This window comes from Bufo gargarizans, chromosome 9, assembly GCF_014858855.1.
Source record: "Bufo gargarizans isolate SCDJY-AF-19 chromosome 9, ASM1485885v1, whole genome shotgun sequence".
In the NCBI taxonomy this organism is placed as follows: domain Eukaryota; kingdom Metazoa; phylum Chordata; class Amphibia; order Anura; family Bufonidae; genus Bufo; species Bufo gargarizans.
In genome coordinates this window covers 35,361,427-35,383,178 of record NC_058088.1, presented here as the reverse complement: position 1 = coordinate 35,383,178, position 21,752 = coordinate 35,361,427, and the positions used below count along the sequence as shown (strand labels likewise).

The window sequence follows — 21,752 nt, the reverse complement described above, 5'->3', positions numbered from 1 at the left end:
GGACTTGAAACTCAAATGCATGAACTCTTAATAATTATTTTTAACATTTGTATAACAATCTGAATTTTAGTTTGTGTTTGAATATCCATTTCTCTGTTCTGTGACCTGAAACACTCCTTTGACTATACTGTAATTGGTTTCAACATGATTTTCTACTTGAAAAAAAATAATTGCTCACCATGTTGTCCTGTATTTCCTGGCAATTGATAGAATCTACAATGAAGACTCACAGAGGGACTGCAAAGTAGATGTGACCAGAGATTTAAAGGAATCATTTATTTGTTGTTCAAATATTTTTTTAATCACTACACCTCTTCTCCCCCCAAACCCCCACACACATTTTAAACAGTCAGGGTTGTATTTAAAATGTATCACTGGTTATAACAAGTCTTTATAAATGAATAGAACAGATGACTATAAGAAACTTTGTAATGTATCTTATTAAAGAATCATGCTTCCTCATGGGCTTCTCATGCTGATTACCTTCTCTTTCTCTTCACTCATTTTCATATCTTTAATAGGAACATCTCTATCTTCATCCTCACACACAAAAGATGATGGAGAGGGGAGGAGGGATGAGGAGGCTGATGCCAGTTTTTAAGTTTGTAGGTGTAGCAGATCTAAGGAACTGTAGTTTGTGTCTCTCATCTTGCAGCCTCTTCCTCCCTCCTCCACTCTCCATAAACATCAATGTTTAAAGCAGAAAAGAGCAAAGCAGCCTGATAAAAGTCAATAGAAGCCTTTATCTTTAACAAGATATATTACAAAGTTTCTTACATTCACATTCACTATTTGTTCATGGAAAATTGTTTTATAATTGGAGATACACTCTAAATTTTGCCACCAGCTGGACATTTCCATTGACCCTACATACATGTGCGCTTCATATCATTATGCATCATTTGTTATTAGGTGAAATATTATGTAAATAATATAAAACATTGAATAAAAATCAAATACAGGTTACAGAATTGTACATATTTCCCAACTGTCTTGTATATGAATGGCCCTGAGCAGGTATCTATTTTGCCTTATGAGTTTGTTGATATGATCACAGTCAATCTCCTCAGAAAGTCCATACAACTATGCTCCCTTAGAAAACAGAGCTTTAATATAGTGTATATTATAAAGTTCTAGCTTTTTAGGTTCTCAAGCCGGTGGCAGGTTTGTTAATCCTGAATCATCCAATTAAGCCCTAGGACACAGCCCTTTATCTTAAAGTTTTTAAGTGGCTGAATTAAGTTGACATCTATTATAAACTACATGAAATACCATGTCAGTGAAGCAAACAGTGAGTATTTGAAATGTCTTCAATCTTTGATTAGAGTTTAAATATTAGGAAAGCTAACAAAAAAAAGAAAAGAAAAAACATCCAAGGAGCCATGAGGAGAACAAATATGTCTGGTCAATAAAGTGTCAAGAGCAGACCGAGGTTATTGAAATGTTAAAGGCTTTGAAAATGAATCATTACTAACAGTTCAATGTCATATGCGTAAAATAGTCAATCATGTCAGACAAATGGCAAAAATGGGTAACAGAAGAGATAAGGGATTTGTCTCAGGTGAAGGCAGGGAACATGTCACAACCTCAGTAAGATATTTGAAACAATTCACTGATTTGGCTTCTTTTATTATCACTAGGATTCACGTGTGGAAAACACAGATGAGAACACAGAACGCGGAAACTGGTCCAGCAAGTCGGAGTACCTCCTGTCAATGGTTGGCTATGCTGTTGGTTTAGGAAATGTGTGGAGATTCCCTTACCTTACCTTTCAACATGGAGGAGGTAATTGACTACAATGCTTTATTTTTTGATGGGATAGGATAGTCACATATAAATAAAAACTTAGAATGGACTTTAAAGAGGACCTGTCATCTCTCACCTGTCACCTATGTCTGTTTTAATAACTACTTTCGATCACCATACAGTAACAATTCTGGAGTATCTTTTCTATGTTACTCTATGTTGTGCCATTACTCTGTGATTTCTGTTAAACATTTATGAATAAATTGACAGAAGGTCCAGGTGGGTTTTACCAGTTGGGGTGTGTCTCTGCACATTCTGACACAATCCAATCAGGACTGCCAGTGTCAGACTGTGCAGAGACACACCTCCAACTGATAAAACCCTGTTGGACCTGCTTATCAATCATAAACTTCCAGAAGGAATAACCAATGAATGGCACAACATAGAGTAATGTGCAAAAAGATGCTCCACAATTGTTATTAAATGCAAATTGTTACTAAAACAGACATATCAAGAGAGGTGAAATCTAGCCTTTGAAGGAACCGGCAAATTGTTATGATATGGTCTTAAACTTGAGGAACCCTTATTTGAAACATGTAGAAGGCACATCCACACCTACCTCAGACGCTATAGACTGTGGATCATGGCTAATGGGGAACTAATGCAAATTAAGTCTAATCATCATCATCTATACACTGTCAGCAGTTTCAGTTTTAGTGATTTTGCATAATGTTAATTGTTTCTCTTGTAGCTACACGTGAGAGAATATGTTTGCCCAATCCTTTCATCTTCTAGCTCATAAGGTATATTGGGCAACTCTGCTTGCTAAGGTTTGGAACCTTAGAGGCATCTGCACCTTCTAAAACGGTCTCTTACAACTTCATCTAAACCACACTAGACCAGTGTTACATGGTGGTCATAGGTCTTACAACTATTTTCTCAACTTTATCCCTTGGATGATAAGTATAATGCAACCACGAGTGGAAGTGTGATGACCGTATGGAAAGCCACTTTCTGATTTCAGTCACTTTGAGGGACTTTGAGTTTTTACTGAGAGATTTCACATACTGTCTTCGAAGTGTTGAGGTCCAGGCTTCCAATTCTACGAAGAACCTATTTGCCTGGATTACAATGTGCTATCGCCATTTGCACATACACGTAATTCTGTTGTTCCAAAACCAAAACAAATATTGGCAGGATCTTCGCTTTCTACTGGGCCTTGGTGATTTAATCTTTTGTCAATGTTGAGGAAGTTATTTACTGTAGTAATGTTAGTTCACTTGGGCAAAGATTGAAGAAAGTGAATAAACATTCTATGTATACAGCTATTTAAGTCTGCAATTACTAAAAAAGTCCATATACATTCAATAGCTGTCAGACGGACAGTTGTTTTGCCCAAAACTAACTAACTCAACTCCCCCATTCAAATATATGCTCAGCCTGACAAATGTGTCTTTTCAATGGGGAGAAAGAATAGTGAATTAATCAACTAGGACACCACTGGTGGTGGCTTATCTCCCAGTAGAACAAAAAGATTGGTTGCCAAAATTTAGAACAAGAGATTCTTCTCTGCCCTGACATCATATCTCAGGGAGCGTCGGGGGCTCCTCATACACATTAGATTGATATCACATCCAGTCTCTCCAAAAATGGTGGGTTCAGCCGACAATACATTAACTTGTTTGGAGGACTTATGGCTGACCATACACATTAGCCAGCTGTCAGCTGAATGCTCATTCGGCAGCTATCTCTTTTGCCACTACATGTGCATGTGAACTCAGTGGAGAGACAGGAATTAGCCACTGGCATGCACTTCTGTTGGCGGCCTATCTCCACTGAAGACAAAAAGATTGGGCATGTTGAAATCTAACAGATAAATCTTTCTGTGAAAGGAAACTAATACAATAACCTAATCAATGGCTGTGCCAACAATGGTATTTCTGTTACTTTTTAGGTGCATTTCTTATCCCGTATGTTATCATGCTGGCTCTTGCTGGGTTACCCTTATTCTTTTTGGAATGTTCCCTTGGACAATTTTCCAGTTCTGGACCCGTGGCCATGTGGAAGGTGCTTCCTCTATTTGAAGGTCAGTAGAGCATCACTAGTCTAAATGTCCATCTGAGGGCAATACTTACAGATACTAGAACCCTAGACACATAGCCTGCTATAACGATAATATTAAATTTGCTTAATAGTGGTATTAAATGCTCATCTAATAGTCCATACATTGCCCATAATGGTGCCTTTTATGTGTGTTCGCAGGAAGTGGTGCTCTCCTGTATTGTTTATGTGAGATACTGCATTGCTATTACTGGGGGCACTCTTCTTGCACTACTTAATGGAGGACACTTAGCTGTCACTGTACATCCTACTGATGTTATTTATGCGGGCAATCTCCTCAAGTTAATCAGGGACACTTTCATGGCATTGTTTATGGGGTGGCACTCCTGACAACTGTGGGTAACACTACATTGTAATCATTTTTGGGGAGCACTCATGGCAGTTATATGGGAAACTCTACTCGTGTTACTTATGGGACTACACTGGACTGGTATTGTTTATGGGGACAATGGGGGCACTAGACAGGTGTTTGATTGGGGAGACTTCAGTGACTTTTTAGAGAGGCATGTACCAACTATGTAACTATGTGGCAAGTAGAGAAATCCACATACTCGGTACATATACACCCTACTACATACACACATATGCATGCATATTCTCACCACAATTAACCACCTCCCTTCCAGGGCCATCCAACCGCCTTCCCCACTGTGCTTTGTCTTTCTAATTGCAATGGTGATGTGCCCATATACCGTCTGAGACACTGCATCCAATCACTGGCCTCAGTGGTTTTTGAAAAAATATAGTCAGACAACCGCTTTAAATCTATTTTCTTTTTCATTTATTCTAATCTATTGCTATACTATAACATTGCAGTTATGTACTGAGGTTACTGTAATCTGTCATTACATGTTTTTACTACAGCTTGTGCTTTTATCTTTTTTCGATTCTGCAGGAGTGGGAATTACCATGGTCCTGATTTCGACAATGGTCACTATATATTATAACATTATCATTGCATACAGTTTATATTATTTATTCGCTTCATTTACAAGTGTGTTACCGTGGTCTGAATGCTTCGAGTGGTCTGACAGCAAATGCAGCAAAACGCCCAAAGGTAAATAAATCATTGACTGAAAACTACGATAAATTGCTAGATTGTGCTTAGAAAAGACAGATTAGGGCTCATGAACACGACCGTTGGATGTTTTGCGATCCGCAAATTAAGGATCTGCCAAACACGGAGACCAGCCGCGTGCATTTCTCCTTTTTCAGATTGGAAGGACTGGCCCCTAATAGAATATCCCTATCCCTGTCAGAATAATAGGACATGTTCTATTTTTATGTGGAATGGCCATATGGACATACGGGCACAGAATGCACATCAAGTAATTTCCGTTTTCTTTTTTTTTTTCGGCCCCATTGAAGTAAATGGTTCTGGATATGGGCCGCAAAAAAAATGGAACGGACATAGCGAAAAAATACATTTATGTGCATGAGCCCTTAGCAGGAGAACACCTGTCTGCATACCCACGTAGTCACGAGCATGGTGACTGATATATTGCCATAATGAGTGCCCAATGATTGCTGCCTGTATTCATAATGCAGACCTGGTGAATGGATAAAATAAAATAGGGTTTACACCTTTTATTAAGTGATGGCCATGCCTCGCTGATCTGTGGAAGCCCAACATCTGGCACCCCTCCCCCACTGATAAGCTGTTCAACAATCGCTCCAGTGCTGGAAGCAGACATCTCCATCTACTTTGTAGTGGACTGAGCTGATCAGTCCAGCACCGCTACAATTAGTAGTGCAGTGTGTTGGACTCCCACAGGTCAGCTAGTGAAGGCCTACTCTGAGAATAGGCAATAATTTGTTTAAAAACGGACAACCCCTTTAAAGGTCTCCATCTCTCATATTTGATCCACTCAGTCCCCCTATGTGTTCCAGGTGCTGCCAGTGGCACAGTGAGAGTCAAAACTTTCCATGAGGAAAGGCAACAATCAAATCATTGTAATGTCCTTTCGACAGAGTAATATACTGTACTATTTAGAAAGCGTTGTATGAAATTAAGTAAAAACGATTTTTCTAGTGCTTGCAGTGCTCTTGTCCATTGGATGTGCTCAGTCATCTATTCAAGTGCATGAGGCTAAGGTGTGATTTTCTTTAACAAACCTCAGAAGCAGCAATAGTTATCTGTCCCTCCAAAAATTTAGAAAGAATAGAAATGTATGTGCATTTTGAATATCTATGAAATTTGTTATCTGTTAGTAGAAATACATGGTTAAATTCTTTCAGAAAAAAAGTGCCACAAGTGTGTCCAGGGGTTGTGTTAAAGTGGGCTGTGCATCAATACCACACACACAGGGTCAGTTGGCCATAGACCATACAGGGAAATTTCCCGATGGGCCGATTCCTCGGAGGACCACCCAAGCTCAACTCATGGCCGCCAGCCAGGTGCATAATGATCTGATTCTCTCTAACGCACCTGGCCAGCAGCCGCAGGTGTCCACCTGAATCCTCAGGGCAGTGATACAGTTGAATACTTTAGCGCAGATGGCAGTATTTTGTGCTGCACTGTGGTATTTGGTTCAGCTGGGGAGGTATATTGCTCTGCACTATGGTATTGCTGGACCTGCCTAAATATTTTGCCCTGCTTTCAGTCATTTTGGACACACCTGCAACATGGGGCCACTTTTTCATTTTTTTCCCCCGGGCCACTTTTAGGTCCCAGTCCGTGCCTGCATACTCAAGATGTGGGCACTGGGCAGGTGTGGCACTGATTTTGTTTGAAATCAGTCATGCTTTTGGAACTATGTACAACCCTTCTGACTACCTAATAACTCATTTTCTGTCCATAGGATTCTGTAACGTAACTATACAGTCAAATATCTTTGAAATGGTGAATCTTACCTGGGTCAAGGATAATAATTATACGTGTGATGAAAACTCCACTGAGTTTATGGACACTGAACTTCCCAGCAAGCAATACTGGGAGTAAGTATATGAAGAGTTATATGACTTACTGATATTTGTTCATAGACATATGAGATTGAAAATTAGATCATTGAATGGATTGACTCAATTGTTCTATAAAATCAATGTTCTGAGGCTATAATTTAGCACATATGTTTTCAGTTTGTAAGTAGTGTTGATCAAGCAGTGCTCGTGTAGAACACTTTGCAATGCTCGGGTGTTCTACAGAGCACCCAAGCACAATGGAAGTCAATGGGAGAACACCAGGAACTCCCTGCTCTGAAGGGGGGATTTGTTGGGAATCTAGCTCAGCTTAGGAGTCCCTGCTCTGACTCCATATATAGCTATGTCCATATATGGAGCCAGTGCTTAGGGACACCCAGTGTATTTAAATGTAATTTAGCCTGTATTTCAGAAATGTTTTTTCACTGGGATTCAAACCCACAACCTTCTGTATTAGAGGCAAGGCACTTAACCACTCAGCTATAACAGCTGCATAGACAGTTACTGGCTGCCTATGCATCTATATAGTGTAGTGGTTGAAGTTTTGGGATGTGAGTTCAAATCCTATCACAAACTTTTTCAGAAATAGAGGCTAAACTTAATTTAAAAAAATAAATAAATAATAAAATAAATATATATATATATATATATATATATATATATATATATATAAGTTTTTAGCTTTTTAGCCATAATATATTTTTTAGCCATAATATATTTGCACATATATCTAGAATATATAATACAGTTGTAGGAGGGTTAGCACTCAAGCTCTTAACTCAAATTTCTTAACTCATTGGGTTATCTTGAGACAAAAACCATTGAAAAGCAATTGAAGGTGTTTGCTTAACTACCTCAGGACCGCCGTACGCAGGATTGCGTCCTGCCGGCGGTCCTGCTTTTCTGGGTGGACGCATATACGCGTCCTCCCGCGAGAGCCGAGATTTCCTGTGAACGCGCGCACACAGGCGCGCGCGCTCACAGGAACGGAAGGTAAGCGAGTGGATCTCCAGCCTGCCAGCGGCGATCGCTCGCTGGCAGGCTGGAGATCCGAATTTTTTAACCCCTAACAGGTATATTAGACGCTGTTTTCATAACAGCGTCTAATATACCTCCTACCTGGTCCTCTGGTGGTCCCTTTTGTTAGGATCGACCACCAGAGGACTCAGGTAGCTCAGTACAGTCGCACCAAACACCACACTACACTACACCCCCCCCCCCGTCACTTATTAACCCCTTATAAACCCCTGATCACCCCATATAAACTCCCTGATCACCCCCCTGTCATTGATCACCGCCCTGTCATTGATCACCCCCCTGTCAGGCTCCGTTCAGACGTCCGTATGATTTTTACGGATCCACGGATACATGGATCGGATCCGCAAAAAGCATACGGACGTCTGAATGGAGCCTTACCAGGGGGGTGATCAATGACAGGAGGGTGATCACCCATATACACTCCCTGATCACCCCCTGTCATTGATCACCCCCCTGTCATTGATCACCCCCCTGTAAGATTCCATTCAGACGTCCGCATGATTTTTACGGATCCATGGATACATGGATCGGATCCGCAAAACACATGCGGACGTCTGAATGGAGCCTTACAGGGGGTGATCAATGACAGGCGGGTGATCACCCATATACACTCCCTGATCACCCCCCTGTCATTGATCACCCCCCTGTAAGGCTCCATTCAGACGTCCGCATGTGTTTTGTGGATCCGATCCATGTATCCATGGATCCGTAAAAATCATGCGGACATCTGAATGGAGCCATACAGGGGGGTGATCAATGACAGGCGGGTGATCACCCATATACACTCCCTGATCACCCCCTGTCATTGATCACCCCCCTGTCATTGATCACCCCCCTGTAAGGCTCCATTCAGACGTCCGCATGATTTTTACGGATCCATGGATACATGGATCGGATCCGCAAAACACATGCGGACGTCTGAATGGAGCCTTACAGGGGGTGATCAATGACAGGCGGGTGATCACCCATATACACTCCCTGATCACCCCCCTGTCATTGATCACCCCCCTGTAAGGCTCCATTCAGACGTCCGCATGTGTTTTGTGGATCCGATCCATGTATCCATGGATCCGTAAAAATCATGCGGACGTCTGAATGGAGCCTTACAGGGGGGGTGATCAGTGACAGGGGGGTGATCACCCTGATAACCCCCTGTCATTGATAACCCCCCTGTAAGGCTCCATTCAGACGTCCGCATGTGTTTTGTGGATCCGATCCATGTATCCATGGATCCGTAAAAATCATGCGGACGTCTGAATGGAGCCATACAGGGGGGGTGATCAGTGACAGGGGGGTGATCACCCTGATCACCCCCTGTCATTGATAACCCCCCTGTAAGGCTCCATTCAGACGTGTGCATGTGTTTTGCGGATCCGATCCATGGATCCGTAAAAATTATACGGACGTCTGAATGGAGCCTTACAGGGGGGTGATCAATGACAGGGGGTGATCAGGGAGTCTATATGGGTGATCACCCCCCTGTCATTGATCACCTCCCTGTCATTGATCACCCCCCTGTAAGGCTCCATTCAGACATTTTTTTGGGCACAAGTTAGCGGAAATTTTTTGTTTGTTTTTGTTTTTTCTTACAAAGTCTCATATTCCACTAACTTGTGTCAAAAAATAAAATCTCACATGAACTCACCATACCCCTCACGGAATCCAAATGCGTAAACATTTTTAGACATTTATATTCCAGACTTCTTCTCACGCTTTAGGGCCCCTAAAAGGCCAGGGCAGTATAAATACCCCACATGTGACCCCATTTCGGAAAGAAGACACCCCAAGGTATTCCGTGAGGGGCATATTGAGTCCATGAAAGATTGAAATTTTTGTCCTAAGTTAGCGGAAAGTGAGACTTTGTGAGAAAAAAACAAAAAAAAAATCAATATCCGCTAACTTATGCAAAAAAAAAAAAATTTCTAGGAACTCGCCAGGCCCCTTATTGAATACCTTGGGGTGTCTTCTTTCCAAAGTGGGGTCACATGTGGGGTATTTATACTGCCCTGGCTTTTTAGGGGCCCGAAAGTGTGAGAAGAAGTCTGGGATCCAAATGTCTAAAAATGCCCTCCTAAAAGGAATTTGGGCCCCTTTGCGCATCTAGGCTGCAAAAAAGTGTCACACTTGTGGTATCGCCGTACTCAGGAGAAGTTGGGCAATGTGTTTTGGGGTGTCATTTTACATATACCCATGCTGGGTGAGAAAAATATCTTGGTCAAATGCCAACTTTGTATAAAAAAATGGGAAAAGTTGTCTTTTGCCAAGATATTTCTCTCACCCAGCATGGGTATATGTAAAATGACACCCCAAAACACATTCCCCAACTTCTCCTGAGTACGGCGATACCACATGTGTAACACTTTTTTGCAGCCAAGGTGGGCAAAGGGGCACATATTCCAAAGTGCACCTTTTGGATTTCACAGGCCATTTTTTACAGATTTTGATTGCAAGGTACTTCTTACACATTTGGGCCCCTAAATTGCCAGGGCAGTATAACTACGCCACAAGTGACCCCATTTTGGAAAGAAGACACCCCAAGGTATTCCGTGAAGGGCATGGCGAGTTCCTAGAATTTTTTATTTTTTGTCACAAGTTAGCGGAAAATGATGATTTTTCTTTTTTTTTCTTTTTTCCTTACAAAGTCTCATATTCCACTAACTTGCGACAAAAAATAAAAAATTCGAGGAACTCGCCATGCCCCTCACGGAATACCCTGGGGTGTCTTCTTTCCAAAATGGGGTCACTTGTGGCGTAGTTATACTGCCCTGGCAATTTAGGGGCCCATATGTGTGAGAAGTTCTTTGCAATCAAAATCTGTAAAAAATGGCCTGCGAAATCCGAAAGGTGCACTTTGGAATATGTGCCCCTTTGCCCACCTTGTCATCAAAAAAGTGTCACACATGTGGTATCGCCGTACTCAGGAGAAGTTGGGGAATGTGTTTTGGGGTGTCATTTTACATATACCCATGCTGGGTGAGAGAAATATCTTGGCAAAAGACAACTTTTCCCATTTTTTTATACAAAGTTGGCATTTGACCAAGATATTGTTCTCACCCAGCATGGGTATATGTAAAATGACACCCCAAAACACATTCCCCAACTTCTCCTGAGTACGGCGATACCAGATGTGTGACACTTTTTTGCAGCCAAGATGGGCAAAGGGGCACATATTCCAAAGTGCACCTTTCGGATTTCACCGGTCATTTTTTACACATTTCGATTGCAAAGTTCTTCTCACACATTTGGGCCCCTAAATTGCCAGGGCAGTATAACTACGCCACAAGTGACCCCATTTTGGAAAGAAGACACCCCAAGGTATTCCGTGAGGGGCATGGCGAGTTCCTAGAATTTTTTATTTTTTGTCGCAAGTTAGTGGAATATGAGACTTTGTAAGAAAAAAATAAAAATAAAAAATCATCATCATTTTCCGCTAACTTGTGACAAAAAATAAAAAGTTCTATGAACTCACTATGCCCATCAGCGAATACCTTAGGGTGTCTACTTTCCGAAATGGGGTCATTTGTGGGGGTTTTCTACTGTTTGGGCATTGTAGAACCTCAGGAATCATGACAGGTGCTCAGAAAGTCAGAGCTGCTTCAAAAAGCGGAAATTCACATTTTTGTACCATAGTTTGTAAACGCTATAACTTTTACCCAAACCATTTTTTTTTTGCCCAAACATTTTTTTTTATCAAAGACATATAAAATTTATATATGGATGTCGTTTTTTTTGCAAAATTTTACAGCTGAAAGTGAAAAATGTCATTTTTTTTCAAAAAAATCGTTACATTTCGATTAATAACAAAAAAAGTAAAAATGTCAGCAGCAATAAAATACCACCAAATGAAAGCTCTATTAGTGAGAAGAAAAGGAGGTAAAATTCATTTGGGTGGTAAGTTGCATGACCGAGCGATAAACGGTGAAAGTAGTGTAGTGCCGAAGTGTAAAAAGTGGCCTGGTCATTAAGGGGGTTTCAGCTAGCGGGGTTGAAGTGGTTAACGCATTTAGTTCAGATAACACGTCTCATAAATCATGAGTGTTAACTCTACTACATCCGTATATTATAATATATGTAAATATATTATGGCTAAAACATCAGTAGTAGTTTCAGAAGTATTTCAGAAGTATGATTATGACAATTACAAAAAAATATATAAAATATATAAATCTGAATTAAACCTCTATTTCTGAAAAATTTTGCAACAGGATTTGAACTCACAACTTCTGCATCATATTGCAGAACTTCAGCCACTACACTATAGACATGCATAAGCAAACACAAAGAAAAAAAAAAAATGAGACTTCTACTGTATAGGTCTCAGTAGAAGTACAGTACAGTATTTATCTATTATTATTATTTTTTAAGTAACTGGCTATGCAGTTATTATAGCTGAGTGGTTAAGTGACTTTCCTCTATCACAGAAGGTCATGAGTTTGAATGAAGGCAGAAACTTTTCTGAAATACAGGTTAAAATAGATTTAAATACACTGTGGTGTCCCCAAGCACTGACTCCATATATACACATAGCTATATATGGAGTCAGAACAGGGACTCCTAAGCTGCGGACTCACACTGAGGGATTCCCTCACTGTACAGCAATCTTCTGCATAGAAATAGAGGCTAAATTTAAATAAACTGGCTCGAGCACACACGGTGTTCGGCCGAGCATGCTCGCTCAACACTATTTATAAGACTGCAGGCACCTTGTTCAGTAGATTAGTCATATGTGTAGAATACTGGAGGTTTAAAGGGATTGTATGAGAATAAAAAATAAGGGTTTGCTTCTCCTCAGAAACAGCACCACTATTTTCTATTGGCTATGTCTGGGTTTGCAGCTATCCTGCATGTTCTTAAATGGAAACTGAGCTTCAATTCCAGACTTAGGGCTCTGTCACACCAGCGAGTCCCCAATGCACGGGCAATGTCCGTGCGGCAGCCGGGACGGATCGAGACCCATTCAACTTGATTGGGTCCATGATCCATCCGCACCGCAAAGAAATAGAACATGTTCTAGTTTTTTGAGGTGCGGAGGCATGGACAGAAACATAGTGTTCCCGTGAGGTTGTGTGCCTACATTCCGCACCACAGCTTCGGATTGCATCCGTGATGCAGGGAGCACATGTGCATGAGGCCTAAGATTTATTACCTATGTTACCCCCCAACACTTGCCTTTGTTGTATTTTACACGCAGAGTCAGTAATGCATTGTGATATAGACAAAATGTTGTATAGCGTACAATGTTTTAAAATTAGTAAAAAGCAAAAGTTCCCTATGGGAATTAAATAAATACTATAAATAAAGAGTTATAAAAACACATCCCACAACACAAAAAATAGCTTTTTTTTAATAACTACTTTTTTTTTAAATAAATCAATTTTTAAGAAAAAAGCTGAAAAGTGGACAAAATCTGCCTATACAACCTACACTTATTATATATCTCAACACTTGTCTGGATCTGAACAATGAGGTTATGCACTCTTTAACGCTGAATGATGAAAAATAAAACAATGGTCAAATCATTTTTTATTTTTTGTGCACTCCCTGGGACTGCTGAAGATAGCCGAGTAAAGTGCTTGGCTTTCTCCGGCTACTGGCAGATGAAACAATATTTGGAAGATGCCAGGTTCCCTTTAAGGATTTAATACAATAATATAATCAGTACGAGGACTTCACTGCATAGAGTCCATGCTGACTTGCTGGGGTTTCATAATTACAAAAATACACTTTCCTTGTGTTAATCATGATTTGCTGAGTCAGGCTGATAATGTATCATGTAACCTTCACAGAAAAGTGGCACTTCGTCAATCAAGTGGGCTCGATGAAACAGGGAACGTTGTCTGGTACTTGGCCCTCTGTCTTCTCTTAGCTTGGATTATAATTGGTGCAGCTTTGTTTAAAGGCATAAAGTCTTCCGGAAAGGTAATAATCAACCCAATAATTTCATATTTTTTGTAGGATATGTTTAAATATTCATAACAAGAACATGTCTATTTGTAGAAGAGCTGTTTGTAGTACAATATTAATTTTGCTTATTAATTTTGCTGCACCTTCCTGTAATACTATTCAGTGCTCACCCTGGAAGAGAAAAGATAGGTGAACATTTGAATATGCGTATTAAATCTTTATATCCCAATTGGTAGTTGGATAATGTATGCTCAAATAAAGTGTCTCTCCAAATTCTAAAAAATCATACTGACCAGCATGAAAATGAATTGTGATGGATAGGGAGTCAAGGATCCCTTCCCCAGGAACTACTGTCTAAATACTAGCATCTCTTAAATTAGGTATTCCATGATTTTAATATTGATGGTCTACACTCATAATAGATCATCAATATCAGATCACTGAAGGTCCTACAGTCCACACCCTGTCTGATCAGCTGTTACGTAGTAGCTCTGACGTTGGAAGTCAGTTCTAGAACTACATAGTTCCATCCATTGTGTAGTGGACATAGCTGGTAACTGCAGGTCTGCTCCATGCAGCTCAATGGAGATAGGCCATCCATATTAAAATATTTGAATGCCCCTTTAAGTGTCAGCATCCATTTGCAGCTGGGCAAGATCTTGGGGAGCACATCGAACATATATTGGCATGGTGGTGGGACGACACTAACACTTGGCAAAGTAGTTGCTAATAACCATTAAGGGGAAGAGATATGTACCATTTGGCTATTTTTGCTTGGTGGAGGAGAGTGGTTAAGACTGCATTAGGACATGGCACTGGTAAAAAAGTCTATAGGCAAACTTCTCTGTGATTTGAACAATTTTAAAAACCCTTATATGTGATAATTGGTCAGTCCTGCTTGGCTAAGTAGGAAAAGGTTTGTATTCCTTCCGTCATAATAGAAGTCTAAGGCCTGCATAACAGATCCATCTCATTTCCGTTATGCAGGAGAGGACTCCCCTGCTTAACAGAAACGGGACGGATCAGTTTTGCAGCTAATAGACTTTTATTATGACTGAATGAATAACGGAACGCCTCTAAAGGCATTCAGTTATGCATTTTGTCATCGAAAAGCGTTATGGTCCGTGGTAACAGAATCCATAACGCAATTCTTCTTTTACCACTAAATGAAGCGTGAACGAATTTCAAAATATTAAATTCGCTCATCTCTAATAATTAGCACCAAAATAATCTAGTCAAGTACCAGCAGCCTCAGAAAGTCACGGACACAGAAAAAAAATAAGTCGCTTATTTTTACGGACTGTCCAGAAATTTATGGATGGTTGGCAAGCTTGATCTCTACCTAGGTTCTGCTTATCTTATGCACAGAAATTATGTGTATTTCAAATACAGAGTGTAAAAGCTTTGTCTGCGATTAGACAATTATCAACACAAAGCACAACCAACACTTCCAAGAGAATATAATGGTGCCTCTCCCTGCATGTGTCATACTGTAAATGCTTTGGGCATTATTTTAACTGGCTTGTCGCATAGGTAGCACCTTCTGTAAGACTCATGCGCCCATGTAACCACAGACAATAACCTGATTTACTAGTGAACGTGGGTGTCTTTGAATTTGTTTTTCCAGAAGATTGATGAATCTTCCTCTGCCCGTCAATAGGCTGTTCACCACTCATAAATAGTGGTTGGGTTAGTGAGATTGTCATAAGTACCATTCTCTGTTGTGTTTCTGGCTGGGGGGGGGGATAATTTGCAGAACTAGTCCTATCTAAATATACTTTGGTATAGATGACTAGAGATGAGTGAATCAATAAAAAAATTGGGATTCAACCTGAATTTTTTTTTTATTGAGATGGATCTGTAGCTGAAATTTTGGTGATTCACTCCAGGTGAATTTCAAGTCGGGAAAAGAGAAAAACAGAGATAAATTAGAGACAAGACAGAAAAAATATGAGTCCTAAGACACCTCACAGTGTCATACACACACTTTCAGACCAATTGATGTATTCAGAACAATTGATTGTATTTGGTGGAACCAATTTGGAACTGAATCAAATCAGTCCACTGATTCGGCCATACCGAAGCCGAATTGAATTTTGTGCAATTTTCTCATCTCTATAGCTGAATGTATTTTGTCATGTTGGAATTGCCCTGGTAATACCATTTATCTGGCCAATAAATATCTATATAACTGGGGTGGTCAGTTAGCTGTCTTTGGGGAACCCCAATAATTGCCACCTGTCAATCAGGAACTTCTAATGCCCCAGCCTAGCAGCTTCAGAGCCACTCTAGAGCCACACAGCATCTGCAAAGTGCTGCTGCCTTGCAGCCTTTCCCAACTGCTCGGACCATGATACAGTGCAGCTAAAACAGTAAACGAGAGGAAGACAAGGAACATCCTCAATCCCGAATTGTTCATGATATGATGCCAGCCACGTACATTTTTCATAAGCAAATTGTTCAATAAATTGTTTTTAAGCTTCTCAGTGGGGTTAGAAGTGCTTAAAATATTAAGGAAGACATATTCACCTTCATCGATGCTGCCTTGAGCCCTGCAGCACTCTTCTTCTGACTCCTACTGAAAGCATATGAAATGTCTTAACCAATCAAAGCCTGGTCACTATTCTGGCCATTGATTGGCAAACAGGGCATTTCCTGTATGTCAAGATGGTAGTGGTGGCAATAGAAAGCAGTGGGACTTGGATAATGTCAAAACAGCCATGGTGGGAGATTGGTAGACATATAACTTCTTTTAGGTTTGAAGCCCCTCAGACCTTGATGCCGATTATTTTTACTATCTTGAACATCACAGTAGCCAGAGAAGCTAACTTTCTATAGTGCCTATACAAATGTGCAAGTCAAAGTACTGCCATAATACAAGACACCTACCACTTCCATGGTTCTATATTACCTTCTACTCCACTAATGGGAAGTTGCATGCGAGTAGCCAACAAGCAGCTACTTGAATGTTTCTATGTGTGTGCCACTATTTGCAGTTAGACTTCAAAACAGGAACATTCTACTAGGGCAGGAACGGCTGTCCAAATCCTGCATACTTGCTTGTCATGCAGTTGAGTACTTACGAGCTACAAAAAAAGATGTTTTCAGGACAAAACTCTATATCTACATTGTAGCCTTCGTGTTCAGTCACCTTTAAATAGCCAGCTAGGGTTCCCCTGCCAGGAATCAATGGGTGAGTTGTTGCTGGTAGTCCCTTTAGTCAGAGCAGTTGTCTGCACATCAAGTGGATGGAGCCATTAGTGATGAGCGGCAGGGGCTATATTCGAATTTGCGATATTTCATGAATATTTTGTAGAATATTTGTCATATGTTGGTGAATTTCGCGAATTCGAGATTATTTTATTGAATGCAATAAATTGGCAATATAAAAATTGCATAATGCGTATTCATAACGCAAAATTCAGGCCTGGGTCACTGTGGCTAAATTTTTTAAGCTGCTAGAAGTTTCATGAGTTTCTTCTGAGACTGGAGAAAATGGTTGGCACGACAGAACATTACAATAGCTTTATATGCAGATAGAGTCAAGTGCTCCAATATATTTGCGATTGCACTAATTGACAGTGATTACAATATTTTTTCGCACTACGCGCAACTTCACATTTTAGCAGTTCTGCCTACAGATTACTGATTGGTGCACTAGGTATTGTTGCTTCCTTCTCATTGGCCTACAAGCAAGAAGCAGAGAGGAATCATGTGTTCAGATGGAAAAAAATGCTGAATATTCCATATAACAAATATATAGCACTATATTCTAAATATTTGTGAATTCTCGAAGTGGTGATATTCGCAATAAAAATTCACGATTCGAATATTCATGCTCAACACTAGGAACCACCTGCGAAGCCGTGAAAGATCCATAGGTCTTTGTGATGTAGCCTTTAATAGTGTGACGTCTTTATTTGAGGATTGGTAGGGGTCTACACCGATCAAAAATTAATGACATATGATGACCATATGAAAGGGAAAAATGTGTAGCAGCACAATGACAAATGGTATACCGATCCTTTATGTGGTGGTTCCAGCAGTGTTGGGAGCCAGTCCAAAGCTCCCCCAGACATAGATAAGACTTGTAGGGAAACCGCAGCACTCTCTAGTCTTCACTATCCAAAGGTTTATTCACCAATACAGTGCTACGTTTTGACCAGTGTGGTCTTTCTCAAGCCTTGCAAAAGACCACACTGGTCGAAACGTTGCACTGTATTGGTGAATAAACCTTTGGATACTGAAGACAAGAGAGTGTTGCGGTTTCCCTACAAGTCTTATATATGATAACCATATACCACTACTTCTAATGGTGGGGAAATCGCTATAACTAGTAGCATCCACTTTTTTTCCAGTCACATACTGTTTCACCTCAGTGTTAGTAATGTGCCCTATTGACTCTGAAATAAGGCATTTTAGCAGCCAGTTAAAATATTAACATGTAAATATCATATCCACAAGTGTGTTAATCAAGATGTACTTTTATTAGCTTCCTGTAGGCTAGTGAAAGTCATTCATTATGAATTTCAATTGTCTTCTGTAAATAGCAAATTATATGTAGTAATGTTACAGAAGTAGGCAATTATGCATCACGGTCTTATACACCATTACATTATACAGTATACCATAAACATTCCAGACATGAAATCCACTACTTGTAGATCACTAGGCCGAACCGAGACTGAAAAACAAGTCATTAAAAGTGCTCTATATGGCGCATTAAACTATAGACTATTAGACCATACAAAACGTCACAGGAACAACCCCATACACTGTCTATAGTGCACATCCCACTGTAAACCAATAAAGTCTTCGGTCTGTTAATGATACAGGCGGCCAAAAATTCACTTCATGGTAAACCATTAAAATAGATGGTGTCATAAAGCACCCAGTTGTCTCCAGTGTGAAATTATATTACCTTGTAAAAAATCCATTTCTACCAAATATTAACAAATCATAGTAGTGAGTTCAATACTTTGCTCTACAACACCTTAACAACCAGAGTATTCCTAAATTACCAGACATGTTTTAGCAATTTTGCTTAACCACTATATGATGGTTTAATAGCCCTCAAAATAAAAAAAATTAGCACTTTTTTTCATAACACCTAGGGCTTTTCAATAGGAATAAATTGTACTATATATAATGGTTCTTTTGTTTTTATATTTGGAAATTATTTAATTACATTAAAATGAAACGGTACAACGTGTTTTATGAATAATATACAGTACAGACCAAAAGTTTGGACACACCTTCTCATTCAAAGAGTTTTCTTTATTTTCATGACTATGAAAATTGTAGATTCACACTGAAGGCATCAAAACTATGAATTAACACGTGTGGAATTATATACATAACAAAAAAGTGTGAAACAACTGAAAATATGTCATATTCTAGGTTCTTCAAAGTAGCCACCTTTTGCTTTGATTACTGCTTTGCACACTCTTGGCATTCTCTTGATGAGCTTCAAGAGGTAGTCACCTGAAATGGTTTTCACTTCACAGGTGTGCCCTGTCAGGTTTAATAAGTGGGATTTATTGCCCTATAAATGGGGTTGGGACCATCAGTTGCGTTGTGGAGAAGTCAGGTGGATACACAGCTGATAGTCCTACTGAATAGACTGTTAGAATTTGTATTATGGCAAGAAAAAAGCAGCTAAGTAAAGAAAAACGAGTGGCCATCATTACTTTAAGAAATGAAGGTCAGTCCGAAAAATTGGGAAAACTTTGAAAGTGTCCCTAAGTGCAGTCACAAAAACCATCAAGAATTACAAAGAAACTGGCTCACATGCGGACCTCCCCAGGAAAGGAAGACCAAGAGTCACCTCTGCTGCAGGGGATAAGTTCATCCGAGTCACCAGCCTCAGAAATCGCAGGTTAACAGCAGCTCAGATTAGAGACCAGGTCAATGCCACACAGAGTTCTAGCAGCGGACACATCTCTAGAACAACTGTTAAGAGGAAACTGTGTGAATCAGGCCTTCATGGTAAAATATCTGCTAGAAAACCACTGCTAAGGACAGGCAACAAGCAGAAGAGACTTGTTTTGCCTAAAGAACATAAGGAATGGACATTAGACCAGTGGAAATCTGTGCTTTAGTCTGATGAATCCAAATTTGAGATCTTTGGTTCCAACCACCGTGTCTTTGTGCGACGCAGAAAAGGTGAACAGATGGACTCTACATGCTTGGTTCCCACCGTGAAGCATGGAGGAGGAGGTGTGATGGTGTGGGGGTGCTTTGCTGGTGACACTGTTGGGGATTTATTCAAAATTGAAGGCATACTGAACCAGCATGGCTACCACAGCATCTTGCAGCGGCATGCTATTCCATCTGGTTTGCGTTTAGTTGGACCATCATTTATTTTTCAACAGGACAATGACCCCAAACACACCTCCAGGCTGTGTAAGGGCTATTTGACCATGAAGGAGAGTGATGGGGTGCTGCCCCAAATGACCTGGCCTCCACAGTCACCAGACCTGAACCCAATCAAGATGGTTTGGGGTGAGCTGGACCGCAGAGTAAAGGCAAAAGGGCCAACAAGTGCTAAGCATCTCTGGGAACTCCTTCAAGACTGTTGGAAGACCATTTCAGGTGACTACCTCTTGAAGCTCATCAAGAGAATGCCAAGAGTGTGCAAAGCAGTAATCAAAGCGAAAGGTGGCTACTTTGAAGAACCTAGAATATGACATATTTTCAGTTGTTTCACACTTTTTTGTTATGTATATAATTCCACATGTGTTAATTCATAGTTTTGATGCCTTCAGTGTGAATCTACAATTTTTATAGTCATGAAAATAAAGAAAACTCTTTGAATGAGAAGGTGTGTCCAAACTTTTGGTTTGTACTGTATATAGACACTAGAGACGATAGAGAAGACAGAAGCTTCTCTCCACGACTGGTCCTGCTCTTGCCTGGTTGTAGGAGCAGGAGCTTTACAATTTATGTGCATGTGCCATTTATGGTGTATGATCCTTAACAGGATAGTGTCAGGGAGATTGCTTTGGGTTATTATTGTATTTCCAGACTGTATATCAACAGAGTAGCACTGGACAAAATATGTTTTGGCCTTGCTGTGCAGAAAATAGCATAAGAAAGATGATAGATAGATAGATAGATAGATAGATACAAAACAAGGGCAGCACAGTCAAAAACAAACAAAAGTGGGTGGGTGCCAGCGGCTATGGGGACAATCCACCCACCTAACTTACATAAAATATTGAATTACACCGCACATCCAGAAAAACATGAGTTTATTCACCAGAGATAGATAGATAGATAGATAGATAGATAGATAGATAGATAGGAGATAGATAGATAATAGACAGATAGATTTTTGGTACAATTTGGAATTTCCATGTACTATGGGCTACAGCCAACTGCATTGCTCGAAATCTAACATTATTTTAACCAAATGGGCGGTCATATCATTTTTCATAGAATGTTGTATCACATTCCCAGTAACTGAAATCTCTGCATACTGTACTACCAGACATTTGAGCTTGTTCTAAAAAAATCTGTAATTTCAAGTTCAAGATTGCCAACTATTATCTCAGTGGCATAACTAGAAAATAATGGGCCCCACAGCAAATTTTTGAATGCCCCCCCCCAGCAACTTCTTTGCAATCCCCTCCTCCTCTGCAACCCCCACTCTTGAGGCTAGTCTAGCTTGCTATCTCAGTTGAGGCCCTGAAGCCACTGCATCCATTATATACAGTGTCACTGTATATAATATCATTGCGTAATACTGCTGAGGGGGCCCTGATAATAAAATCTTTTAGTCCTCCCCCTAGGAGGTCCCCTTCTGAGTTTAGGCCCCAAAGCAACCGCTTTCTTTGCTTTCCCATACAACTACTCCCCTGTATTATCTTGTTACATGTACCATATAAAATACTGTATCACGTAAAACATTTTTGCAAATATTTTGTTTTTACATAATTGGTTCCTATTTAGTTTTCTTTTTCTTTTATACAGAAAGCTAAATTAAAACTTCAGCTGTGTTCTTGTTATCAGAGAGCAGCGCA

General features: G+C 40.1%; 1 protein-coding gene across 1 annotated transcript in view; it reads left to right on the top strand.

Moving 5' to 3' along the window:
• LOC122946166 (sodium- and chloride-dependent neutral and basic amino acid transporter B(0+)-like) overlaps positions 1–21,752 on the top strand; it is a 44,524-nt gene that overhangs the window by 1,132 nt on the left and 21,640 nt on the right. The window contains exons 2-6 of the mRNA XM_044305572.1: positions 1,641–1,785; positions 3,701–3,832; positions 4,763–4,924; positions 6,669–6,804; positions 13,611–13,743. Coding sequence (XP_044161507.1) covers positions 1,641–1,785; positions 3,701–3,832; positions 4,763–4,924; positions 6,669–6,804; positions 13,611–13,743 — 708 coding nt within the window. The remainder of the gene's footprint in view (positions 1–1,640; positions 1,786–3,700; positions 3,833–4,762; positions 4,925–6,668; positions 6,805–13,610; positions 13,744–21,752) is intronic.